The 22133-nt window shown below is 37.4% G+C and overlaps 1 protein-coding gene across 1 annotated transcript; it reads left to right on the forward strand.

Moving 5' to 3' along the window:
- Nucleotides 1-5982: 5982 nt before the first annotated feature.
- On the forward strand, nucleotides 5983-22049 carry LOC128108951 (albumin-like). The gene is made up of 14 exons (XM_052735977.1): nucleotides 5983-6064; nucleotides 6756-6813; nucleotides 7623-7755; nucleotides 10159-10370; nucleotides 10978-11110; nucleotides 12024-12121; nucleotides 13529-13658; nucleotides 14625-14839; nucleotides 15725-15857; nucleotides 18150-18247; nucleotides 19424-19562; nucleotides 19877-20100; nucleotides 21256-21388; nucleotides 22008-22049. Exons 1-14 carry the CDS (start codon nucleotides 5983-5985, stop codon nucleotides 22047-22049), a joined length of 1830 nt encoding a protein of 609 aa, XP_052591937.1.
- Nucleotides 22050-22133: the final 84 nt, after the last annotated feature.

The raw sequence follows: 22133 nt of genomic DNA on the forward strand, positions 1-22133 counted from the left end.
GTTCTCCCACTCCGTTCCTCCCCCAGCTCGACCATCCTGTTCCCTCATGTTCTTATCTCCCATCCCCTACACTCTATTGCCACCCCCCCATTCCCAGTTTACTCATAGGGTTCTCCTGTTTCCCCTTCCCAAGGTGATCCATACCTTCCTCTTAGGGTCCTTCTTGTTTCCTAGCTTCTCTGAAGCTGTAGGTTGTAGTCTGATCATCCTTTGCTTTACATCTAGTATCCACTTATGAGTGAGTACATACCATGGTTGTCTTTCTGAGTCTGGGTTACCTCACTCAGGGTGATATTCTCTAGTTCCATCCATTTGCCTGAAAATTTCATGATGTCATTTTTTTTACAGCTGAGTATATGTGTATATGTACCACATTTCCTTTATCCATTCTTCAGTTGAGGTGCATTTAGGCTGCTTCCAGGTTCTGGCTATTATGAATAATGCTACTATGAACATAGTTACTATCAAACACATCTTCAAAATGTGATGGACCCTTTCCGAACAATATCATGAATACGCATGCTGAAGTGGGGGGGAGGGCTTAAAGCATTCCCACTAAAATAAGAAGCAAGACAAAAGTTCCTACTATCTTTACTCCTATTCAAAATGGTGCTTGAAATCTCAACCAAAGCAAATAAAACAAAAAGGGAAGAGGATGTGGGTATAAAAAGAAGCAAGACTATCCCTGTGTGCAGATGTGGTTCTAGAGAGAGAAGACCCTGAAGACTCTGCTTGAAAATTCTTAGATCTGATAAACACTTTTAGTGAGGTGCAGGATAGAAAACTAATCTACAGCCATCAGTAGGCTGCCTGTAGACAGATAACATGAAATCATGAAAACAACCCCATTCTCAGTTGACTTTAAAAAAAAAACATGCTATAAACCTAATCAAAGAAATGAGATGCCTTTACAGTGAAAAATTTAAAACACTGAAAAAATAAATTGAAGAGGATACTAGGAGAAGAAAGCCCTGTATGCTCACAGATTGGTTTTGGAGTCCATCGACAGAGGAAATGGAGAAGGAAAAGGAGAGATATGAACACAGTGGATTTTTTCTCAGCTATAAAGAATGAAGCTACATCTTTTTCTAAGGTTTGGCTACAACTGGAGACAGTCGTGTTGAGTGAGTGAAGTCAGTCTTAGAAAGACAAATAATGTGTTCTCTCTCAGTTGTGGTTCCTAGATTTTATGCAGATATACAAAATCATGTATGAATATATGACAGAAAAGCAGAAGTGACACCATCTGGAGGAATAAAGGAGACCAATGGGAGGGGCAATAAAATGGATAAGAGGGCAGCATATAGGAGCTAAACTCATATTTTACTATATACTGATACAAAGGTGTCCTTATGTAAGTCAGAACAATGTACAATGAAAATGTGTCCATGAAACACACACACACACACACACACACACACACACACACACACACACACACACACACCAGCTCCAAGAGCCATTTAGAATGCCTGTTTACTTTCATGTATGTGTACTGTGTTATATGATTCTGTTCCTTCCCTTTCTTCCCTCCATCCCTCCTTTGTTCGCACTCTACTCCCTCTCATATGCATCTAAGTCCACATTATAGTAGTGTTCTTTTTTTCGTTAGACAGAATTTCTGTCACTATATAGCCCAGGCTGGCCTGAAATTTGTGATCTCTGTCTTCATTAGTACTAGGATTATAGGGATATCTGCAGGCATGGCACAATGATGTCTTCGTGTGGCAGAGCTCAGCTTCCCTTTCCAACAAAATCTGCTCTTTACTCATATCCACTTTCTACATTCCCACATTCCCTATCAAACTTCTCAGAATGGAAGTTTTCATAGAGAAGGTCCTGACTCACTTTTTGGAGTTCTGCACGTGGTTGTTGTGAATCGTTCTTATCTCCAAATTGTTCTGGGTTCCCCATATCCCAGGTAAATGTGGTCATTAACTCTCTCGCAGTGTCTTTATTTACCTGATGGAATCTAACCACAGAGAGCATGTTACTAAGTCCTTCTGTTTTTAAAAATCTTCATCTACTTTTGATTAGCTTCAAGGGGGTGGAAGAGTTTGGTGTCACGTTAGTCAATTTATCCAGAATCTTTTCCTTCAACTGCTCTAGTTCTGACAGGCCCACTATTCACCACACTGTGCATCACCTTCACAGGCATATATTTAAATGATTAAGTCCCTGCCCAAAAGGTGCAAAAAATAAATCAAAGCAATGCTGGACCCTGTTGTCAATGATGTCCCATCTATTGAAGTCACTTTTGTCATGTTAGTACTGCTCAAACTGCTCATCAATGTCATTATCTTAAAGCAATGTCTGCTGTTGCTGGTATCAATACACCACTGTTAAATGTGTCTGTCACCGTAAGGCACAGCCTGAAGGACACCCCACCCCACAGTCTCCATGCTTAAGGGGCTAGAGTTATAACCTAGTGCTAGAGCACTTGCCTGGCATGGCATGAGACTCTGGATTTGATACCCGGCACTACACAGACCCAAAGAACTTCAGCTGTTGAGGCTTATGTTTGGGCTGTTCTCGAAGTTTTCTAGAGGCACTGGGTGTTTAGGAATAGGTGGTTTATGAGGAGCAGTATTCTAAGACAGATCTGTCAATTGTGAACTCGGAACTTTCCGCCACTGCTTTCCTAGGAATCTGATCAGAATAATTTGCCAATCTAAGAGCCAGGAGTTTCTGGATTTATCAACTGAGTTGGCTGTTACTTAAACATCTTTCATGGTGGTCCTTCTATCAGCTGCTATCTGCTTATCTGCTGAAAATCAGTGCCTAGTACTGATGTCATCCACCTGTCTAAGGTGAGAATTTTTGTGATATAAATTCTTCATCTCCAGGGAAATCTTTGGCACATTCTGTATTTCTTAATATTTTAAGTGGATATTTTGAGAATATTGAAGCATTAGATTGGAAATGATGAGGGACAATAAATGTTTGAATTACAATGTGTATTTGCATTAGAAAACTTGATATAAGATCAAATATCTTGAACATTTTTTGATTTTTACTGGGAAACATATTTTCATAACTGAATGAGAAATTAATTTGCTTATTATGTTTCATTCATTATTTGTTGAGTTTATGATCTTCCATTTTACCTACTTCATTCTTTATAAGACATTTCTAGCCCTTTAAACTCTGTGGGATATGCATATATCTGATGAATTATAGAAAAAAGGCTGAGAAAAATATTTTGTGACCCCATTTGTCTTCCAGATTCAGTCAAATTTCCTATATTTTAGAATGGATACAGGTAATGTCAGTACTTTTGGAAAATCTGTGATAAAATCCTGAGGACATTATTAGATATTGCTGTCTTATTTTCCTGGACACATTGTGTTTCCAAGAAGAGGTCCAGAAGTACCATAGGATCATGGGGGAAGAAACATGCAGGCTGGACCAAGGTTGGCAGATGGAAGGCAAGGCTGCCTTGAAAGAATTTATGAGAAGTTCCATAAATCAGGAGGGAGAGAGAGTGTGTGTGTATGTGTGTGCTGGTTTTAAGGTTATAATGGGATGACAAGGAAGTAAAAAAAAAGTCCAGTGAGATAATCCATCAACTTCAAACCATCCTATCAAAATGAGTGAAAGCAAAACAAAACAACAAACATCCAACAAGACAATGGGAAAGCAAAGGACCAAAGGGACTGAAGCTCAGGGTTAATTCCCAGTCATACTGAGTTTCAACAGGAGTGGGGTTTTTTCTTTTTTTTTCACTTCTAAATGATGAACACATGATTATACTTTCCAAACAAAGAATTTTCTCAACTATTCTGTATTATGAAGTTCTCATGTAAGCATGAGAAAACACTAAAAAATCATCTGAGCTATTTTCTATTTACTCAGAAACTAGATTCTCTAAACCATATTTAAAACTCAGTGTAAGTTTTGCATTTATTGTCATGTCAATCTCTTCTGATGAAAGATTAACCATAGAATTTTAAAACTTGAATAATAGGACATTTAGAAATAACTAACAATTATGTGGCTTCTTTCCTTTCAGTATAGAATATACATATAGAATTAATGGCAGGATATTCAGAAGAAAGAATATAAATTCTTTCTTTCTTTTTTTTTTCCAGACAGGGTTTCTCTGTGTAGCTTTGCGCCTTTCCTGGAACTCACTTGGTAGTCCAGGCTGGCCTCGAACTCACAGAGATCCGCCTGGCTCTGCCTCCCGAGTGCTGGGATTAAAGGCGTGCGCCACCACCGCCCGGCCATAAATTCTTTCTTATCAAATGCAACTGTTCAAGCATTTCTTATCAGTTGAGCTGAGTTCTAAGCATACAGATAGTGTTAAGAAATAAGCCCTTTAATTCTCTGCTGCTGCTGATTAATTAGGATATGCACATGTAAAACACTGAATTAATACAGCTAAGAAAAGACACAGTTGTTATTAATTTGTATTTTAAATTCATGGAACTTCATCAGTCAGTAAATGAACTGAAGCTCCTAGTCCATTATGATAAATTTGATTTTTTTTTAGACTTTGGTATTTATGATTATACTACAAAATAAATGTAAAGTAGATAAGCAGATAATTTTTCTACTCAATTATCAAACTAAAATATATATATATATATATATATATATACAGTACATGTGCATGAAAAACCTGAATTTGTGAGTTAGCAATACAAATATATTCAAGGACTTAAGTGTTGCATACTTGCTTATGCCTCCAGACTCACACTAGAACAGGGCTAGGCATGACTACTGACTTCAAATAAATAGTGTCCACTCTTTCTAGAAAGCTTAAAGAGAAATTAAAAATTTGTCCAAGAAAGAATTATTTTCTTTCTTTAGTTGCTTTTTTTCTTTTCCAGTTTTTGGCTCCACCTCCTCTACCCTGGTGGAATTATTTCCACCGTCAGGCATTGTTTTATATTCTGTTCATTTCTGTCTTTAGAGACCAGTGTGTTTTTTCATTTCAGGATGCCTTTGAGTCATAAAACAGCAAGGAAACACTTGTTCTTTTTCATTATTTGAGTTTGATATTGTCTGCATTTGGTTACATAATTTGTACACTTTCCTGAAGATGAGGACATGAAATGAGGTCATAGAAAGTGGTTTCTTTCATTGTCTAACTAGATATGAAAAAAGAATGCTTTTCTGGCCACTCAGTGGTCTCTGTACGTGTAGGTACCATGGTGACAATTTGGATGACAGTCTTGACTAACTCACCTTTTGAGGTAAGTAAGACAACTGGTCTGCTACTAATTATCTTTCTATTGTGTCAGAGGAAGTATGTCACAGTGGCAAAGACCACCATCACTATCATTTAGGTGTGTTTTTTCTAAAAAAAAGTCCCAAGAAAGAGATTCATATCAGATGAAAATATTCCACGGCAGACCTGTTTCACACACAGCCAGAGCTGGGATGGTGACACAAAACTTCTAAACATCCTCCATGATTGTTCTTATTGCTCTGGCTTTTTCTCAGTTTACATTTGAGGCAATGTGAACTTTATAGGAGATTCTAATTGAAAAGGATAAGAAAGACATGGAAAACCTATAATCAGTTCCTGGTGTCCTCATGCAAATTCCTTATTACCAATAAATAAAAGAATATTTGGAATGAGAAATACATGTAATTCAGTTCTTAGTTTTTAAAATACGTCATGTTTCCATGCAAAGGCCCAAACCAAAATGTTCAAATGGGAGATACAGAGCACAGTAAGGAACAATAGTTGTGAACAGTTTAAACTCTTATGTAAAATTTGATCTTTTACATAACTTTAATGAACTGACAAAGTCTTCTGGGGAAAACAGCTCCAGATGGCAGACACATCCAAGGGATTTAGTCAAACAACTTTTTGGCAAAGATTGTATGATTTTGTAATTGGGTAGGAACCGATGGAATGCGAGTTGAGTCTGGTTAATGGTCTACAGTTATTGGTTAAAGAAGTATACTAGAGCAGATTTTCCTGCACACATCTCACCTTTCCTATCAACCCCACAAGCCTCTGGCACAATGAAGTGGGTGACCTTCCTCTTCCTCCTCCTCTTTGTCTCTGGCTCCGCTTTTTCCAAGGTTGTGTTTCGACGAGATGCACGTAAGAATTTTATTTTTTTTACTGCTCCACTTTTATCTTAATTTCCTAGTAATGGAAGCCCTGCATTTTGAGAGAGTTAAGGTTTCCTTTAGTGCTTATTTCTAGACTTTGATGATTTTTTGCATCTGAGAACCCTTGTGTGGTTATATTATTAATATACTTTAGACATCTTAGGTGATAATAATGAGGTGTTTTTTTTAAAGTTTAGTTTTAAATTTCTTTTAATTTTGAAGACATACTAGGCAGAGTGACTTAAACTATACTGAATACAGCTGAAGCCAGAATCTTCACAGTCTCGAAGGCCTGTTTACTCTACCATGCTGTACTAAAAACTAAACGTGTGTGTTGTTAATTTTATGAATGGAGCTTCCATTTGTATTGACTTTCATTTCAGATTGTCTTAGTAGATCCTTAGAGACACGACAAAAGCATTGACTCTCAGGTTTGGATGCAAAGCTATAAACACTTAGACGGTTTTAAAGCAGTGTTCGTGGTGAAAGGGCAGTTCTTTAAATGTAGAAGGAAGGAGTCATTGGCAGATTCATGGTTTTTGTAGAGATCAGAGGCCAGTGTCTTAAAGTAAAGAAATAGCTTAAGTGTGTGGAAAGAAGTGTGAAAAGCAGCATTATAATTGGTTACTGTCATCCATCTTTAAATATGTTTTGTGGTTTTTGTCTCCCTGTTCCCGCAGACAAGAGTGAAATTGCTCATAGATTTAATAATTTGGGAGAACAACATTTCAAAGGCCTGTAAGTTAAAATGTTGAAAGTCAATTTAATGTTTCTGGTAGTATTAGTTCCAGTTCTGAATTGCCTTTTTTTCCACCTTGAGCTTGCAAAATCGTAGGGCACCACTGTCCAACAGAAATATCTCCATTGGAGGAAAAACTGTGGACCTGTGTTGAGCATATGGCAGCTCACCAGAGGACACAAGGTTACTGGACACTTGAAACATGGCAAGTCTAACTGAGGAGCACACATTCAAATTTTATTTAACATTAATTAATTGAGAGGCTAACTTGCTAATTCTTCTTTACACAACAAGATCTCATGGTATCTTGAGAAGATTATTTTGTCTCTGTAGTACTGGGGACTCATACCTGTGAAGCAAGTGATCTATAGTTAAGTCACATCCCCAACCTCAAATATGTTTTCATGTAGTGAAAATGAGAAGTTTATTTTTAGAAGGTCAATAGTGTCATATACCCCTGATTAACAGCGGTATATGGTTTAGAAGAGAAATAACTCAAAGGACTTACATAATGTCTAGCCTTGACAATGAAATGTATTTAGAACATAGTTTGCTTGTTTGCCCCATGTTCATAAATCTACTGACACACATATGTGTCTATACCTAAGCATGGTAGGAATCCATGTTCTTTTTGCTTGGAAATGCACCTCTTCCTGGTTATGCCTCAGAGAAGAGCTGACAGGAATAGGCTTTCTAGAGAGTTGTAAGAAAGATACACAAAATATAGATGGTATATACGTACACAATTTGCTGTTTAGGAAAGCCAACTACTTCATAGTAAAGTTTTATTTCTATGTCTGTTTTTCAGAGTCCTGGTCATCTTTTCCCAGCATCTCCAGAAATGCCCATATGAAGAACATGTGAAATTAGTGAATGAAATAACCGAATTTGCAAAAACATGTGCTGCTGACGAGTCTGCTGCAAACTGTGACAAATCAATTGTCAGTACATTCTGATTTTGAGGATCCCTTTGCTCTTTTATGTAATTCTGAGTGTTTCAAGGGAAAACAAATACTTTCTCCCACACCTAAGGCCCAGGGAACACTGTGGAAGAGGGGGCAGAAAGATTGTAGGAGCCAGAGGTACAGGGAGTTTGCTATGAGATTGTCTCCTAGTAATGTCACAAGCTATATTCAAAATGTCTCACCAACATGACTGGCCAAATGTGAGCTTAACAGTAACAACACAATAGACGTGCCAGGGTGGATGAAAGACCACGGGGCCTCAACCCTACACAAAGAACTGCAGGCAAACAAGGAATGCTGAGAGCAGGAGAAACTGGCTTCTCCAGGGAAGAGAGAACCAATTGGTTAGTTCAATACCAATCGTCAGCCCTGAAAACATGTGTACAAGTAACATTATACAGACTAACAGGCTATATTTTAGAATATATGGATATACATAAACATATATATATATATATATATATATATATATATATGTAACACAATTAATTAGAAATAAGGTCGTAGAACTTAAAGAGAATAAGGGGGCATATGTGGGGAGATTTGCAGGGAGAAAAGGGAAGGAGGAAAGGATGTGATTATATTGTAATTTCAAAAAATAAAATGTTATAAAAAGTTATTATATGATCAACATTGCAAGCTAATGGAGACATTCTGTCTATTCTCACAACTTATAAAAATTCTTAGAGGCTACAGAAAGCAGGTATAATATTTTTAATGGCAATTTGTTTTTTGTACAATTTTTTTCCAAGCTCTCAAACCTGATTTCTATTCACAGAGGCAAATAGCAATAGCATACCTTTACATATTGATTATTTTTGTGTGGTGAGAGCCCTCTACCCACTTATTGTAATTGACAATAACTACAATACCATCAAGCAGATCTGTGGAATTTGTCTTGCTTAACTGAGAGTCTATGCCAGATGATCAGTAACTGAGTTCCTCTTCTCTCTGGCAGCCATCACGCCTTTTGGATTCCGTGAATTGAACTGTTTTAGGTATCTTATCTGAGTAGAACCACACAGAACGTGTCTTTCTGTGACTGGCTTATTGCACTTCCCAACATGTCCTCCAGGTTGGCCCATGTTGGTGCCAGTTGCAGAACGTTCCTCTTTAAAGGCTGACCGTAATCCCTAGTGTGTATACACCACACTTTTATATGCCCACCCACATTTTCTTTATCCATTCATCTGCTGGTGCCTGTTTAGGGTGTTCATACATTTTGATTATTACAGGCAATGCTACAGTAGCCTTGGAGGGCTAATGTTTTCTTGACATAATGGTACTGTGCTAATCTTCAGAATTCATCAGCTGATTACTATGCTATTTGGTTACTTGGATAAAATTATAGTATAGCTCTTTATTTCTATTTTAGGGACAGGAATACTTATACACAATTAAAAAGTCAGGTTTTCAGTCATTTAGGAGAAATTCTGCTATTTACGGGTAGGGCTTCAAAACCTGAGGCCTGAGCTTCTCTGACTGCTTAATATATGGCCAAAGCCATTTCTCAAAGTGATCTCTATGCCCTTTCTTCTTGCTTTCCTCTGGAAACCTTTTCCTCTCATTGCAGAGTTAGTGATTCACACAAAATATTACAGTTCTACCTTGGTATTCCAAAAAGTACGAACAGTAAAATTTCCATGAAGTTAAATGACATCTGTAATAAAAATTAATTTGGAAGAGAAGGATTATTTAACAAATGAAGTCCTTTGGAGTGGCATTGTTTCTAGAATAAAGAGGATATCTGTATTTTAATGCAGTAATTATTTATAGTAGATTGCGTTATTCCTCAATGTTACAGGAAACATCCTAAAACCTTGGGCTTCTTCAAAAGGAGCAGATCACATGAGAAGTTGTGTGAATACGCTGCTCCTGAGCATGAATTCACATGCTCCCTCAAGACCTAGCTTCCCTTGATTTTTTTTAATTATAGTGACTTTTCTAGCTTTTAATGCCAGATAGAAAACATGTAAGGCAACATTCCTTAAGGCCATTAGCTATTTGTTTCTCTTTTTTATTCACCATACACAATACTGTGGCACTTGGCTATTATGAAAATTACCCAAAAACAGACCAATCAAAGGAAATTAAGTATATTTTTATGTGATTTTCTTTGCTTCACAGTTAAAAAAATGTATTTTAACACGTTTTTATACTTAAATTAATTTTATGTGGTATATAAAGGCATAAATTTGTATATATTTCAAGGTGTCATGTGATGTTTCAATATATGCACATATCATCTATATATCTACACACGGGGTACTTACTTTCATAACCAAGTTTTATCCACATATTCAGTTTTTTACATTGCTCTTTGGTTATAGAGAGAGTCAGGTACTGGCAGGAATTTGACAGCTTCTTTTTCGCACTTAGCAAACTCTTTTTGGAGACAAGTTATGTTCCCTTCCAAGTCTTCGTGAACACTATGGTGAACTGGCTGACTGCTGTATGAAACAAGAACCTGAAAGAAAAGAATGTTTCCTGCAACACAAGGATGACAACCCCAACCTGCCCCCATTTGTGAGGCCAGATGCTGAGGCCATGTGCACCTCCTTTCAGGAAAATGTTGCCTCATTTATGGGACAGTAAGTAAACAGATATCTATGTTTTAAATTAGAAGCTGAGCAATAGCTCGGCCAGGAACACTTATGCTAATAGTCATCAAAACCCCAAATATCCATCATCAAGACTGGGAAGGTTTTACCTTGAGGTGATTTTTAAAAATATAATGTTTGATACCATAAAACTGTGAACAATGACAATAAAAAATCAAGAATATTTTGATCTTGAAAACAGATATGACCTGTGTGAAAATCTGAGATTGAGAAGTTGTAAAATATTCTGAAGTGGGGTGTGTGTGTGTGTGTGTGTGTGTGTGTGTGTGTGTGTGTGTGTGTGTGTATTGTGTGTGGTGTTCATGTTCCCTGGATCATTTTCTTTTTAGTTAGCAATGTTACATCACCCAAATTTAACTATTTACTGTAAATACACACATGTGAATATTTGCACAAATATACTCAAATTTAATCTACCTTCTCTCACTTGAGAAGAACAGAGACAGGCCATCACTCATGGCCACAATGAGTAAACTTGGTCAATTACAAATCTTAGGGTTTGGGTTGACTGATCTTTTCTGTAGTGTTATGTGCTGTAGGAAATGATTGCCTGCTTTCTCCTTTTTCCATAACTCAGCTATTTGCATGAAGTTGGCAGAAGACATCCTTACTTCTATGGCCCAGCGCTCCTTCACTTTGCTGAGAAGTACAGTGCCATCATGACTGAGTGCTGTGCAGAAGCTGACAAAGCTGCCTGCTTGACACCAAAGGTGACCCCTGGGAAGATGGGGACAGAACTGCTCTATATACCAAACTCAGAGATTTGACCGTCTTATGGTTGATTTAGGAAATCTGAATCTCTGAATGAGACTTCTCTATGTCATTAGAAAACCTTCTTCGCTCTAAGTTACCAATGGCTTTTAGTTCTAATACCTTTCTTCCTTCTAAGATTTAGCAGTGATGATCTAGAGAGGGAATTCTTGGGTGTGTGTTTACTTGTCTTCCCATACTTTATGGTGGTGACTTCTGGATTATGATAGCATGTATCCATTGGACAGCAAGGGATATTTTTTTCTTTTTCTTTTTTTTTTTTTAGTCCTTTTTGAGACATGTTAGTGGAGATAGAATTCAAAGCAGTGCATTTTACTGAGGCTAGACATTGGAATCCATTCCTTTCGCCCATAAATATTTATTATGTGAATCATTTGTTTTTCTTAGGCAATTACTCATTTTATGAAAGTTGATGAAGCAGGGACTTAGATGAATTAGTCACACAACTAAAAAGTCACTGCAAGTATTTATATGCCCTGGGATAATACTAGACATGCTATGCTGCTTTTTTAAGTACCTAGAATTCTCCACTGTGACCAGACTGTTTTCCTTTCCCTTAGGTATCAAAATAATCACTTGTCAAAAGGAGTATTTGTGAATTCAGGTGTAAATTATCTTTTAAATTTTTCATTTGTATGGAAGGTGCAACTCAGTAGCAGAGTTTTTGCCTAACATGCACAAGGTCCTGATTTCAATTCCCCATCCTAACAAAGTATTTTGGCATGGCGCTGTTTGAACTTTTGAAGGGGTGTGTGTGTGTGTGTGTGTGTGTGTGTGTGTGTGTGTGTGTGTGTGTGTGTGTTTAGAAATTGTCTTTTGCAAATTTTTTTTCAACTGGATTTCTTCTTGTAGCTTGATGCTCTGAAGGAGAAAGTGTTGTATTCCTCTATCCACCACAGACTGAAGTGCTCCAGTATTCAGAGATACGGAGAGAGAGCTTTCAAAGCATGGTACATGTTTTTTTTTTTATGTATCACAGTTCACATCTTGATAATGATAAATGTCCTGTCTACAAGATTGTGCATTTATAGTGTACTTCATGAAAAATTGATAGCGGTGAAATCAGAATAACCACATTAATTTGACAATTTTGTCTCAGTGTTTTGGTTTTAAATTGTCAAATAACTTAGAAGACTTGATTTTTGTCTAACAGAAGACAGATAATTAGATCCCTCCTGTTTATAAAGACCAGGAATTCCATTTAAATGATTAAAAAATACAGTCAGAGTCAGGGAATTTAATTTACTTAATTTATTTTCCCTCAATCTGAATGTGACTGTTTAATGTCTGGATAATAGAATTCAGCCATCAACTAAGTTGGAGTTATTACTTTGAATTTTCTCACAATTTCTCCACTTCTGTCTGTAATCTCATGTGTTTGCTCCACCCTCTCTTGCTTTTATATCATGTAGCTGAGTCCAGGAGCATCCTTTAATATGTAAGTCAAGACTAATGTGCCCGCCCATCTAGCACCTCTCCTGTTTGTCAATAGTGAATCAACCCACCAGGAGAGAAAATGGAGATGACAGACACTGTGCGTGTTCTCTAGAGACTGTCAGCAGGAATTATCCTCACTGAGACATCCTTAATATCCAAATTCTTAAAGCCAATCAGATCAATAAATATAGCAGCTCCAACATGAAACAACACACTGTTACATGGGCTATGGTTGGTTCTTGCAAACAAGTTTCTTTATCAGAGTTATGGAACTGAAAATTAAATTAGAAATAATGAAGATCCCGGCTTTTGACATCTTGCCATAGAGCTTAGAGGCTGTCTGCTGGAACAATTTCTTGGCAAAAGGATCCATGATTTAAAAACTCTCTAATTCTTTAGAAGCTAGGTATTTTTTTCCCTCCAGAGACATTTCAAATTTAGAAAGGTATGTCTTAATTAAGACAAAGATGATGAATCTTCATTTCCAGATAAGAAAACACTTTCATGCCATTATGTAATTTAGCCTCACAGATCTTTTAATTTAGTGTGTTGTAACACTCTAAAAGATAAAGCCTGCTTTTGGTCACATTGCTAAGATGTAACCAAGCCAGAGACAGAAGCCAGGTGAGGACTCAAAACTTGATGCCCCTCAGACTGTCACGCCTTTAGGAATGCCTTTTTGATTTTAAATTTATGACGCATTAGCTTTCCACACATCACCGACATTCTATCAGTAGATAATTCTGCAAAAGAAATTGTAACTATTGTGTCAGAACTTGCATTAAAAGAACTAGTGAATTTTTATACTCTTCTTCATTTCAGTTGGTTTTGAACTTTCTTGTTATAAATGCTATCTTTTCACTGCTTTCTTACAAATACAATATGATAATAATTCTTTGATGGGGAAATTTTCTTTTTAGGGCAGTAGCACAAATGAGCCAGAAATTCCCCAACGCCGACTTCACAGAAATTAGCAAATTGGCAACAGACCTTACCAAAATCACCCAGGAGTGCTGCCATGGAGACCTGCTTGAATGCGCAGATGACAGGGTAAAGAGTTGTTGCATGCTCAGAGTCAGTGAGTGGATGTGTTTGGCTGCATCGGTGAACGCTGATTGTGGTTGACATGGTCTTTGGGCTCTCCTTTATTCTACCAAGCTTTCCTTGTTTTGTGGCACTTTCCAGAAAAAAAACAAACAAAAAACAGAGCAAAACAAATAATAAACAGAAAAAAACAGTTTTCTGAATTGTTAAATGACCCAAAACTCCTCTGTTGAGCAACATTCTGAGGAGGCTTAAATGGAAAGAGAACAGTTACAAATGTAGATTTCTAAGATGTTTTGGGGAGAGATGTAGGGCTGGAGACCCCACAGATTGGAGAGGCTTTTAAAAATTGGTGCAGTTATTCCTACATAGTTTCTCCCCTAATTAATTGTGTGTTATGTACATAAATATTAGCTGTGATCTCACTTTCTCCAAAGTTGTACTACTATATCCTTCACTTCCCCCTTCTAAAGATTAAAAATGCAACCAAATCTTCCTCTGCTATGATAACCCCTGGAAAACGTAAGATCCATGTGTTATGTATGTAAGCAGGGCTTGTAACTGTACTCATTACTCATTATAATTATGCCTCATATTTTAATGAGTTATTTAGTTTTAAAATACTGACCCTTAATTTAAGAGGAATATTTGGAAAAATAGCACTAAATATTGTGGAAAAAATAACCTGAATTATCTCAGTCATAGAAACATAAATTTAATAAACAATCAAAGCGAATTAAATTATAAAAAATAACTTGTTCCGTAAAGGCTACTTGAATGTAATTGTTTTATTCACAGCATCTTGAGTCTGAAGGCTCTGAAACACTGTGTGGGTGAGAATGTGTTTGCAGAAGCCGCTTTGGTTATGTATGGTCTAGAGCAGGATGAATATGCTTTACCCACATGACAAAGGTGTGCGGAAAAATGTAGCAAAGATAACTTCTCTTAAACATTTGTTTTCCTTTCTCATAGGCGAAGCTTGCCAAGTACATGTGCGAAAACCAAGCATCTGTCTCTAGCAAACTGCAGGCTTGCTGTGACAAACCAGTGTTGCAGAAATGCCACTGCCTTGCTCGGGTGGAGCGTGATGACATGCCTGCTGATCTGCCTTCATTGGCTGCTGATTTTGCTGAGGATAGTGAAGTGTGCAAGAACTATGCTGAGGCCAAAGATATCTTCCTGGGCAAGTGAGGAGATGCCTTTCCTTTCATAGTTTTTTTTGTTTTATTTTGTTTTATTTTGTTTTTGAGACAAGGTCTTAGTGTGTAGTGTGCATTTGAATATATTATGTATTATTTAACATTCTCCTTTTCTGTCCACCCATATCTATCCATATCTGTGATGATAGGAAGGATATATATCTATATATATGTTTGTGTATGTTTATATATAAACTAATGTCATTTATGTATATAAAGCACACATATATATAAAAATATCAATATGACACGAGTTGTTTTGTATTTGACTGAAATTTCCAGAATGTCACAGTGTGGCAAAACAGGATACAATTAATAACAAATGACTATATGTTTTGAGTAACTGCAACAATTAATTCTATCATTTTATTATTAGATTATAATTGTACCCTATACTAAATAGTATTTAATGAAAGATTTACCTAACATGTAGAAGAAAAAGGAACTTTTACTATTGTCTCTATTTACTGCTTTATTGAGATACTTTGTAGACATAATTCAAAGCAAACTAGATATACAGTAAAAATAACTATGAATCAAGCATTTAATATGCACCAGTCTCTGTGTGCTCTGATAGAGTGTGCCATGTATTTATCCCAACCCCCCTTGTTAGAGAGATGCTATCCTTCTTTCCCTTCTGTATGGAGGAGGATAATGCACTGATAGTGTTAATAAGTTGCCCCTGCAGAACAGTAAAATACATCGTGGTGGGAAAGCTGAACCTGGGAAGAGTTATCTCTGGGTCCCAAGTTCTTGCTGCTCAGTTTCCTGCTTTGGAGCTCATTCCAATGGAATGTGAATCACTATTGAGATTATTATATGAGTCTATTACTTGCTCATCTATTTAACTCAGTCTATGTTCATCTTCATTAGGTTTTTGTATGAATATTCAAGAAGGCACTCTGACTACTCTGTTGTCTTGTTGCTGAGACTCACTAAGACATATGAAGCCACACTGGAAAAGTGCTGTGCTGAAGCTGATCCTCATGCATGCTATGGCAAAGTGGTAGGTTTCCATAGGCCAAGAGCACAGCAGCTCCTGGCAGCACTTCCTACAAGGAGAAAGGAAGCGATGGACTAATGAGAATTGATATATAGGTCAATTCAGATATTTTCTTGAGATGTAGACAAGCCTGAGCTCTTAAAGTTATTAATCATTATAGGATAAACACTACATAAAATATAAGGAAACCTCGAATAATCGTTCTAGAAAGGAAAGATTTGAAGAAAGAAGGGAATCTTTACTTGCACAAAATCATTATCAATGTTTTCCCCTTTTCATACTCTTGAGAATAAAATGGAGTAAATTCAAATACCAACTAAAAGACATATTTAACTTAGATTTAAAGACAGTTAACCCGATCCCCAAAATTGTCAACTATTATCGATAATATTTTATGAGAAGTTAGACTTGCAAGTTTGTTGTGGAGGACATCAGGGTTTCTGCCAACACATACTGGTTTCTGACTTACTTGGGGCCAGAAGAGAATAATATTTTACAAAGAAGCTGCTGAATACCAGGCATCACTCTGTGACTGAGTCTGGAAGTAGAATTTCTCATCTCAGAGACCTCAAGATCCAACTAGAGAGATTGCCTGAAAATGATGGCCCTGTCTATTGAAGGTCTGCTGTTCACTAGGTGTGATTTTAATTTCATCCACTTAGTTGGTTAACAGAACAGTTCTAGTTAAGTACAGGTAATGACACTGTAGATGGGATCAGCCTGAAGCTTAGACATGGGAAGAACAGTTGCACAAGAAAACAAGTCAGGTGACCTGGTGCAAACACAGCCATTTAATTCCAGAGCCTGAAGATTCTTATTGACTTGTACCAAATGACCTTGCAAATAAAAGGTGCCAGGAACCATCCCCGTCAGTGGATGGGTCCTGCAGAGGATGTAAAGAGTGGGTGGTGGGAGAAAGAAGTGAGCCAGGCCATGGTGGACCGGAGAATCTTGCAACCTGGCTGACTAGCAGCCAGAGTGTTTCTTTATTCATACAGAATTTAGTAAGCAGGGATACATTCATGATGTTCTAAAACATAGATCACATCATTTTTGGTTTTGGACATGTGTTTCACTTCCTTTTGCTCATCCATTAGTCTTCATTAATAAACTATGACATAACAGTTATCATTTCCAATCATTTTCCCTAGAGTTTTGACATCATTAATAAGCAGAGTTATCATTCTTACTCATTAACCCCATAACACAAATTTTGAGAATCTAGAGGCATATGACAGCCTGTGCTCAGGCTGGTTGCTTTGGTTCCTTCAAGGATACTAGACCAAAACAAAATCTTCCACCCTGGGCAATTTGCCATGTCTCAAGCAATGTATTATTTACTCTTAGTAGTCAGAGTGCCCAGGAAAAATTCTCAGGCTAAAGCTCCTCTAGTTATTATTTAAATTCTGACATAATACAATCAATGTTCACATTTATATCCTTATAGAATTTGTCTATATGTCTAATCCTGGCATTATGTTGTTCCTTGGTCATATGACATTATAGTGGCTCTACATGAGCTAACTTCTAAGAGAGGGAGGTCCTAACATCTCATACTTTTATCATCTTTCTACTCCATACTTTGTTCATCAATATGTCTCTATGTAGGGCAGAGTTGTATGTCACATAATTGTCTGAGTGTACAGTGGGAAGAGGCTTGTAATCTGAACTGTGGACAATTCCTCTAGCCCACCGAATCTTGTTGACCTTTTTAATTTTACTTTGTTTTGAATATCTTGTTTCTGTATAAGTACAGGAACAGATGTTTCAAGAATGTCTCATAGCCTCATAAAGAGACCTCTGGCTTCTTCTTTATGTGTCATAACCTCCAAGGCATAAGGAAGACCTTCAAGTAGATAAGGATATCTCCTTCAAAGTGAAGAGGCGGGGATAGTATGTTCAGGACTTTCCTGGGTAAGCCTAGAAGCAGCATTCTTGGAAGAAGGCATAAATGATTCATAAGGAATTTTCCATCAACCCAATTTCCTCAAAATGTACCAATATTAAAAGTGCCTCAAGTATGTAAAAGGTGGAGATGAAAACCAAAGGTGGCATGGCAGCCATCATGCGGCTCAGATTTGCTGGATCTTTGTCAAGCAGCTGTGCTGGCTTTATGACTTCTGCCATTCCATTCAGATGTGGCTATGCAAAAAAGGCACAATTTAAATGTAATGTGACAGACATGACAGGGACAATCTCCTGAAGTCTCTTTGGACAGAAGGAAGGGAGAAATGCAAGTGACCTACACTGGGCTCTCAGGAAGGATGCTATAAACACAGTTCTTTTATGTTGCAGCTTGGTAACCTTCCTCCTCTAGTAGAAGAGTCTAAGAACTTAGTCAAAACTAACTGTGAACTTTTTGAAAAGCTTGGAGAGTATGGATTCCAAAATGCGTGAGTAGTTTTTCAGCTATTTTTTTCCCTTGGTCAATTTGTAATTATTTAAAACAACATTTAGTCCACCCACTATATGGTCTTAGCAATGAAAACACATTGTTTATAATCCCTATCTATCAAAAAATTCTGGAAAGGAGACACCATCCTTTATAGAATGGAGAGGATTATATCCCTGTATAATATAAAACACTGGTCTCTTGGGAGTATATAGTTTTGAGGGCTCATAGAAAACCTTGATATATTGGAACTGGGAGTATGCTTCGAAGGTTAGGTAGGGTTTATGAGCAGACAGTAGAATGATATTTGGTAGGACAAGAAGTAATATGCTTTGGACAGCAGAAGCTAAAGAATTGATAGAAATGCTGAACACAAAAATATAACAAAAGATTTCCATAATATGAGAATGCTACATGAATAAGTGTTAACTTCAGAAAACACTGGAAGTTGAGAGTTATACCTAACCTTTGATAGTTGTGTGTGACCTTGTATTCCTAAGGAATTTCATTCCTAAGAGATAGAGACTGAACGCCCTGCTGGAGTAATGTCCCATTTCCATAGAACCTTATCTATGGAGGTAAAGTGAAAAGACATTATTCCTTCTTCAGGTCATTTACACTTTTAGCATTCTTCTAACTCTAGCCTTTGGAGTTGACATCATTTCTTCACTTGAGTAGATTACAGCCATACACTGACTTCTATTGGTTATGGTCCATTATTAAATACTAGATGTTATTAGATGCTAGATAATGTGCCAGACACATTATTTTCTTTCATTTAATCCTTGCACTGTCTCTATTAAACGAGCCATCTTTTCCCCACTATCTTTTAAGTTTATCACAGTGTTAATATGTGTAAGTTTGTGATAGAATTTATTTCAAGCAGCACCAAGTACATTAATACTGTTAGACTAGAGAAATGTAACTCACTTCCTTGTGATTATAGTACAGATCTAAGACTAAGGTCATATACTCTAGGAAGACTTCATGGCCACTTAATTAGTTCCTCAGGATAAGGTCTTCCTCCAATACTATGCTATTATCCTAGAAGTGAAGAACTATGGTTTGTGTGGAAAAAAAATTAGTTGATTTGGGGTAAGTTTTCTCTTGTTGAAATATTTTACACCAGACCAGTTTCCTGTCTGGATGGAAACATATAAGTTATTTTTTATAACAGGCTCCTAGTTCGTTACACCCAGAAAGCACCTCAGGTGTCGACTCCAACTCTTGTGGAAGCTGCAAGAAACCTAGGAAAAATGGGCAGCAAGTGCTGCGTGCTTCCTGAAGAAAAGAGACTGCCCTGCGTGGAAGACTATGTGAGTCTTTTAAACTACGATAAAGTCAGCAGTGCTGGGTTTTTGTCTTCAGACATTGACACTTCTAACTTTTAGGAGCAAGGGTGTGCTGATATGTACATGTGTTTATGGTAGCTGGGATATGGGCACCTATATTTAACTGAAAGAGAAATTTTATAAGTCATATGTTTAGTTTCAAAGATAAATAAATCACTATGGCAGTCAAGGCTGAATTCACAGTTATTAATTAAATATGGCAATTCTTTTGGTGCATCAGAAAGTGAGTGTCGGTGGATTTATTGACTGTTCTGCTCTTCTGTCTGCCTGTTCCTTAGCTGGCTGAGATCCTGAACCGTGTATGTGTGCTGCATGAGAAGACCCCAGTGAGTGATCAGGTCACCAAGTGCTGTACTGGATCTATGGTGGAAAGGCGACCATGTTTCTCTGCTCTGCCAGTTGATGAAACATATGTCCCCAAAGAATTTAAAGCTGAGACCTTCACCTTCCATGTTGATATCTGCACACTTCCAGAGAAGGAGAAGCAGAAAAAGAAACAAATGTGAGCCATATTTTCTTACTGCACATGTCTGTAGTATAGACAGGGAGAACTGTCAATTGGATCATTTTTTTTGATGCAATGATTATATACCTTAGAGAGAATTGTTTAGATGTTGGCATTATTGAGTTGAAAAAGTGTCAACTTTTTCTATCTGAAAAATATGTATTAAAATCTTTCATATGCATTATCTTTAATACTGTGCATAAAAACCACAGAAGATTACAATTCCAGTCGAGGCACAGTAGAAAATGCTAAATAGCTAACTGGTGAATTTGTATAGATATAAACTTGGACATAGACATCATAGGAGAATTTATTTCAAAGTATGAATAATTATCTGAATCGTTGCATGATGAAGCCATAACAGAGACAAGACAAGGCTACAGGTGTGACTTCTGAGAATAGGAAAAGAAACAGCTGGAAATGCACATAGGAGGGTGGACTCTTCAATGCTCTTGTGAGAGGTTACAACAGCATGAAATGTAGCAAGAGGTTGTTATCACCTCTGGGGACCTGTGATGGTGGTCCAGACCGTGTTACAAAACTCATCCCCCACACAATTCTTTTTCTCTGCTACGAATGTTCTACAAATATCAGTAACAGTGACCGAGCAGCCTCTCCTTGCTTGGCTTGTTTTAATTCTTTTTTTTCTTTTTTGGTTTTTCGAGACAGGGTTTCTCTGTGTAGCTTTGCGCCACTCCTGGAACTCACTTGGTAGCCCAGGCTGGCCTCGAACTCACAGAGATCCGCCTGGCTCTGCCTCCCGAGTGCTGGGATTAAAGGCGTGCGCCACCACCGCCTGGCTGTTTTAATTCTTATAACATTCTCATTATTAACTTCAAATGGGGCAGATGTTAAAGAGCCATATTCCGTGCAAAGAGAGAAGTCTTTCAGGAAATTTCTGGAAACTACATAAAACACAGAGTGACCTGCACTGAATATTCCGTTCCATCCAGTCCTAGCCAAGTGGCACTTATTACCCTCATACACAGTCAAGAATGTTAAGGTTGGCGACGGTGTGCTTGGTCCTGGAAGCCAAAGTCACTTGGCTCCAAGATTTGTAACCTTGAACTGTGGCCTCGCATCCTTGCTGTCTTGGTTTCCAGCATGGGAGTCAACATTTCCTTGGTCTTCCTGATCTCTGTCCTAATGCAGGGCACTTGCTGAGCTGGTGAAACACAAACCCAAGGCTACAGGTGACCAGTTGAAGACTGTGATGGGCGAATTTGCAGCTTTCTTGGATAAGTGCTGCAAAGCTGACGACAAGGAGGCCTGCTTCTCTGAAGACGTAATAGAGCTTTTTGCATTTTGATATGTTGTTCAGTTTCCGTTTGTGTGCATTTGGTCAGGTTGGGGCTGAGACACTCATATGCTGAATAATGTGATCAATCTAATTGTGTTCACTACAGAACTGTAATACAAACTGACTTTCATAGCTCCTACTTTGTATGTCCTACCACACTGGAGTATATAAAGTGTTCATAAAGGCCATTCAATTCCAAATTTATGACACTTATGAACATATTTGGAAATATCTGTAAAGCTCAGAATCATCAACTCATTTAATCCTTGTCTTGAAATGTTACACTTTGAATTGACTTATTTTACACTTGAGGGGAGAACATTTACAGTTATGTGTCTGAATCATTTCACATTTTCCCTCATGGCCTAATAAGAGTTTATTTTAGTCTTTTGGATACAACAGATATCAGTGAGCTTTTTTAAGAATTCTAGGAGAATTGTAATTAAGTTTTGCAAGGCATGTGAATTTACATTATAATCACTGATAACTGTGGTTGTGCAAATTCTAATAGACTTGCTAATATTTTTTTTAACATTTATCGTGTGTGTGTGTGTGTGTGTGTGTGTGTGTGTGTGTGTGTGTGTGTGTATGTGTGTGTTTTCAGGGCCCAAAACTTGTTGCTGCAAGCCAAGCTGCCTTAGCCTAAACACATCACAATCACACGTATCTCAGGTAACTATTTGTCATTTTTTTTTTAAAAAAAAAGTAATCATAGTCATTTTTCCTAAAA

This window comes from Peromyscus californicus, unplaced genomic scaffold, assembly GCF_007827085.1.
Source record: "Peromyscus californicus insignis strain IS unplaced genomic scaffold, ASM782708v3 Scaffold_13__1_contigs__length_99412109, whole genome shotgun sequence".
NCBI classification, from domain to species: Eukaryota; Metazoa; Chordata; class Mammalia; order Rodentia; family Cricetidae; genus Peromyscus; species Peromyscus californicus.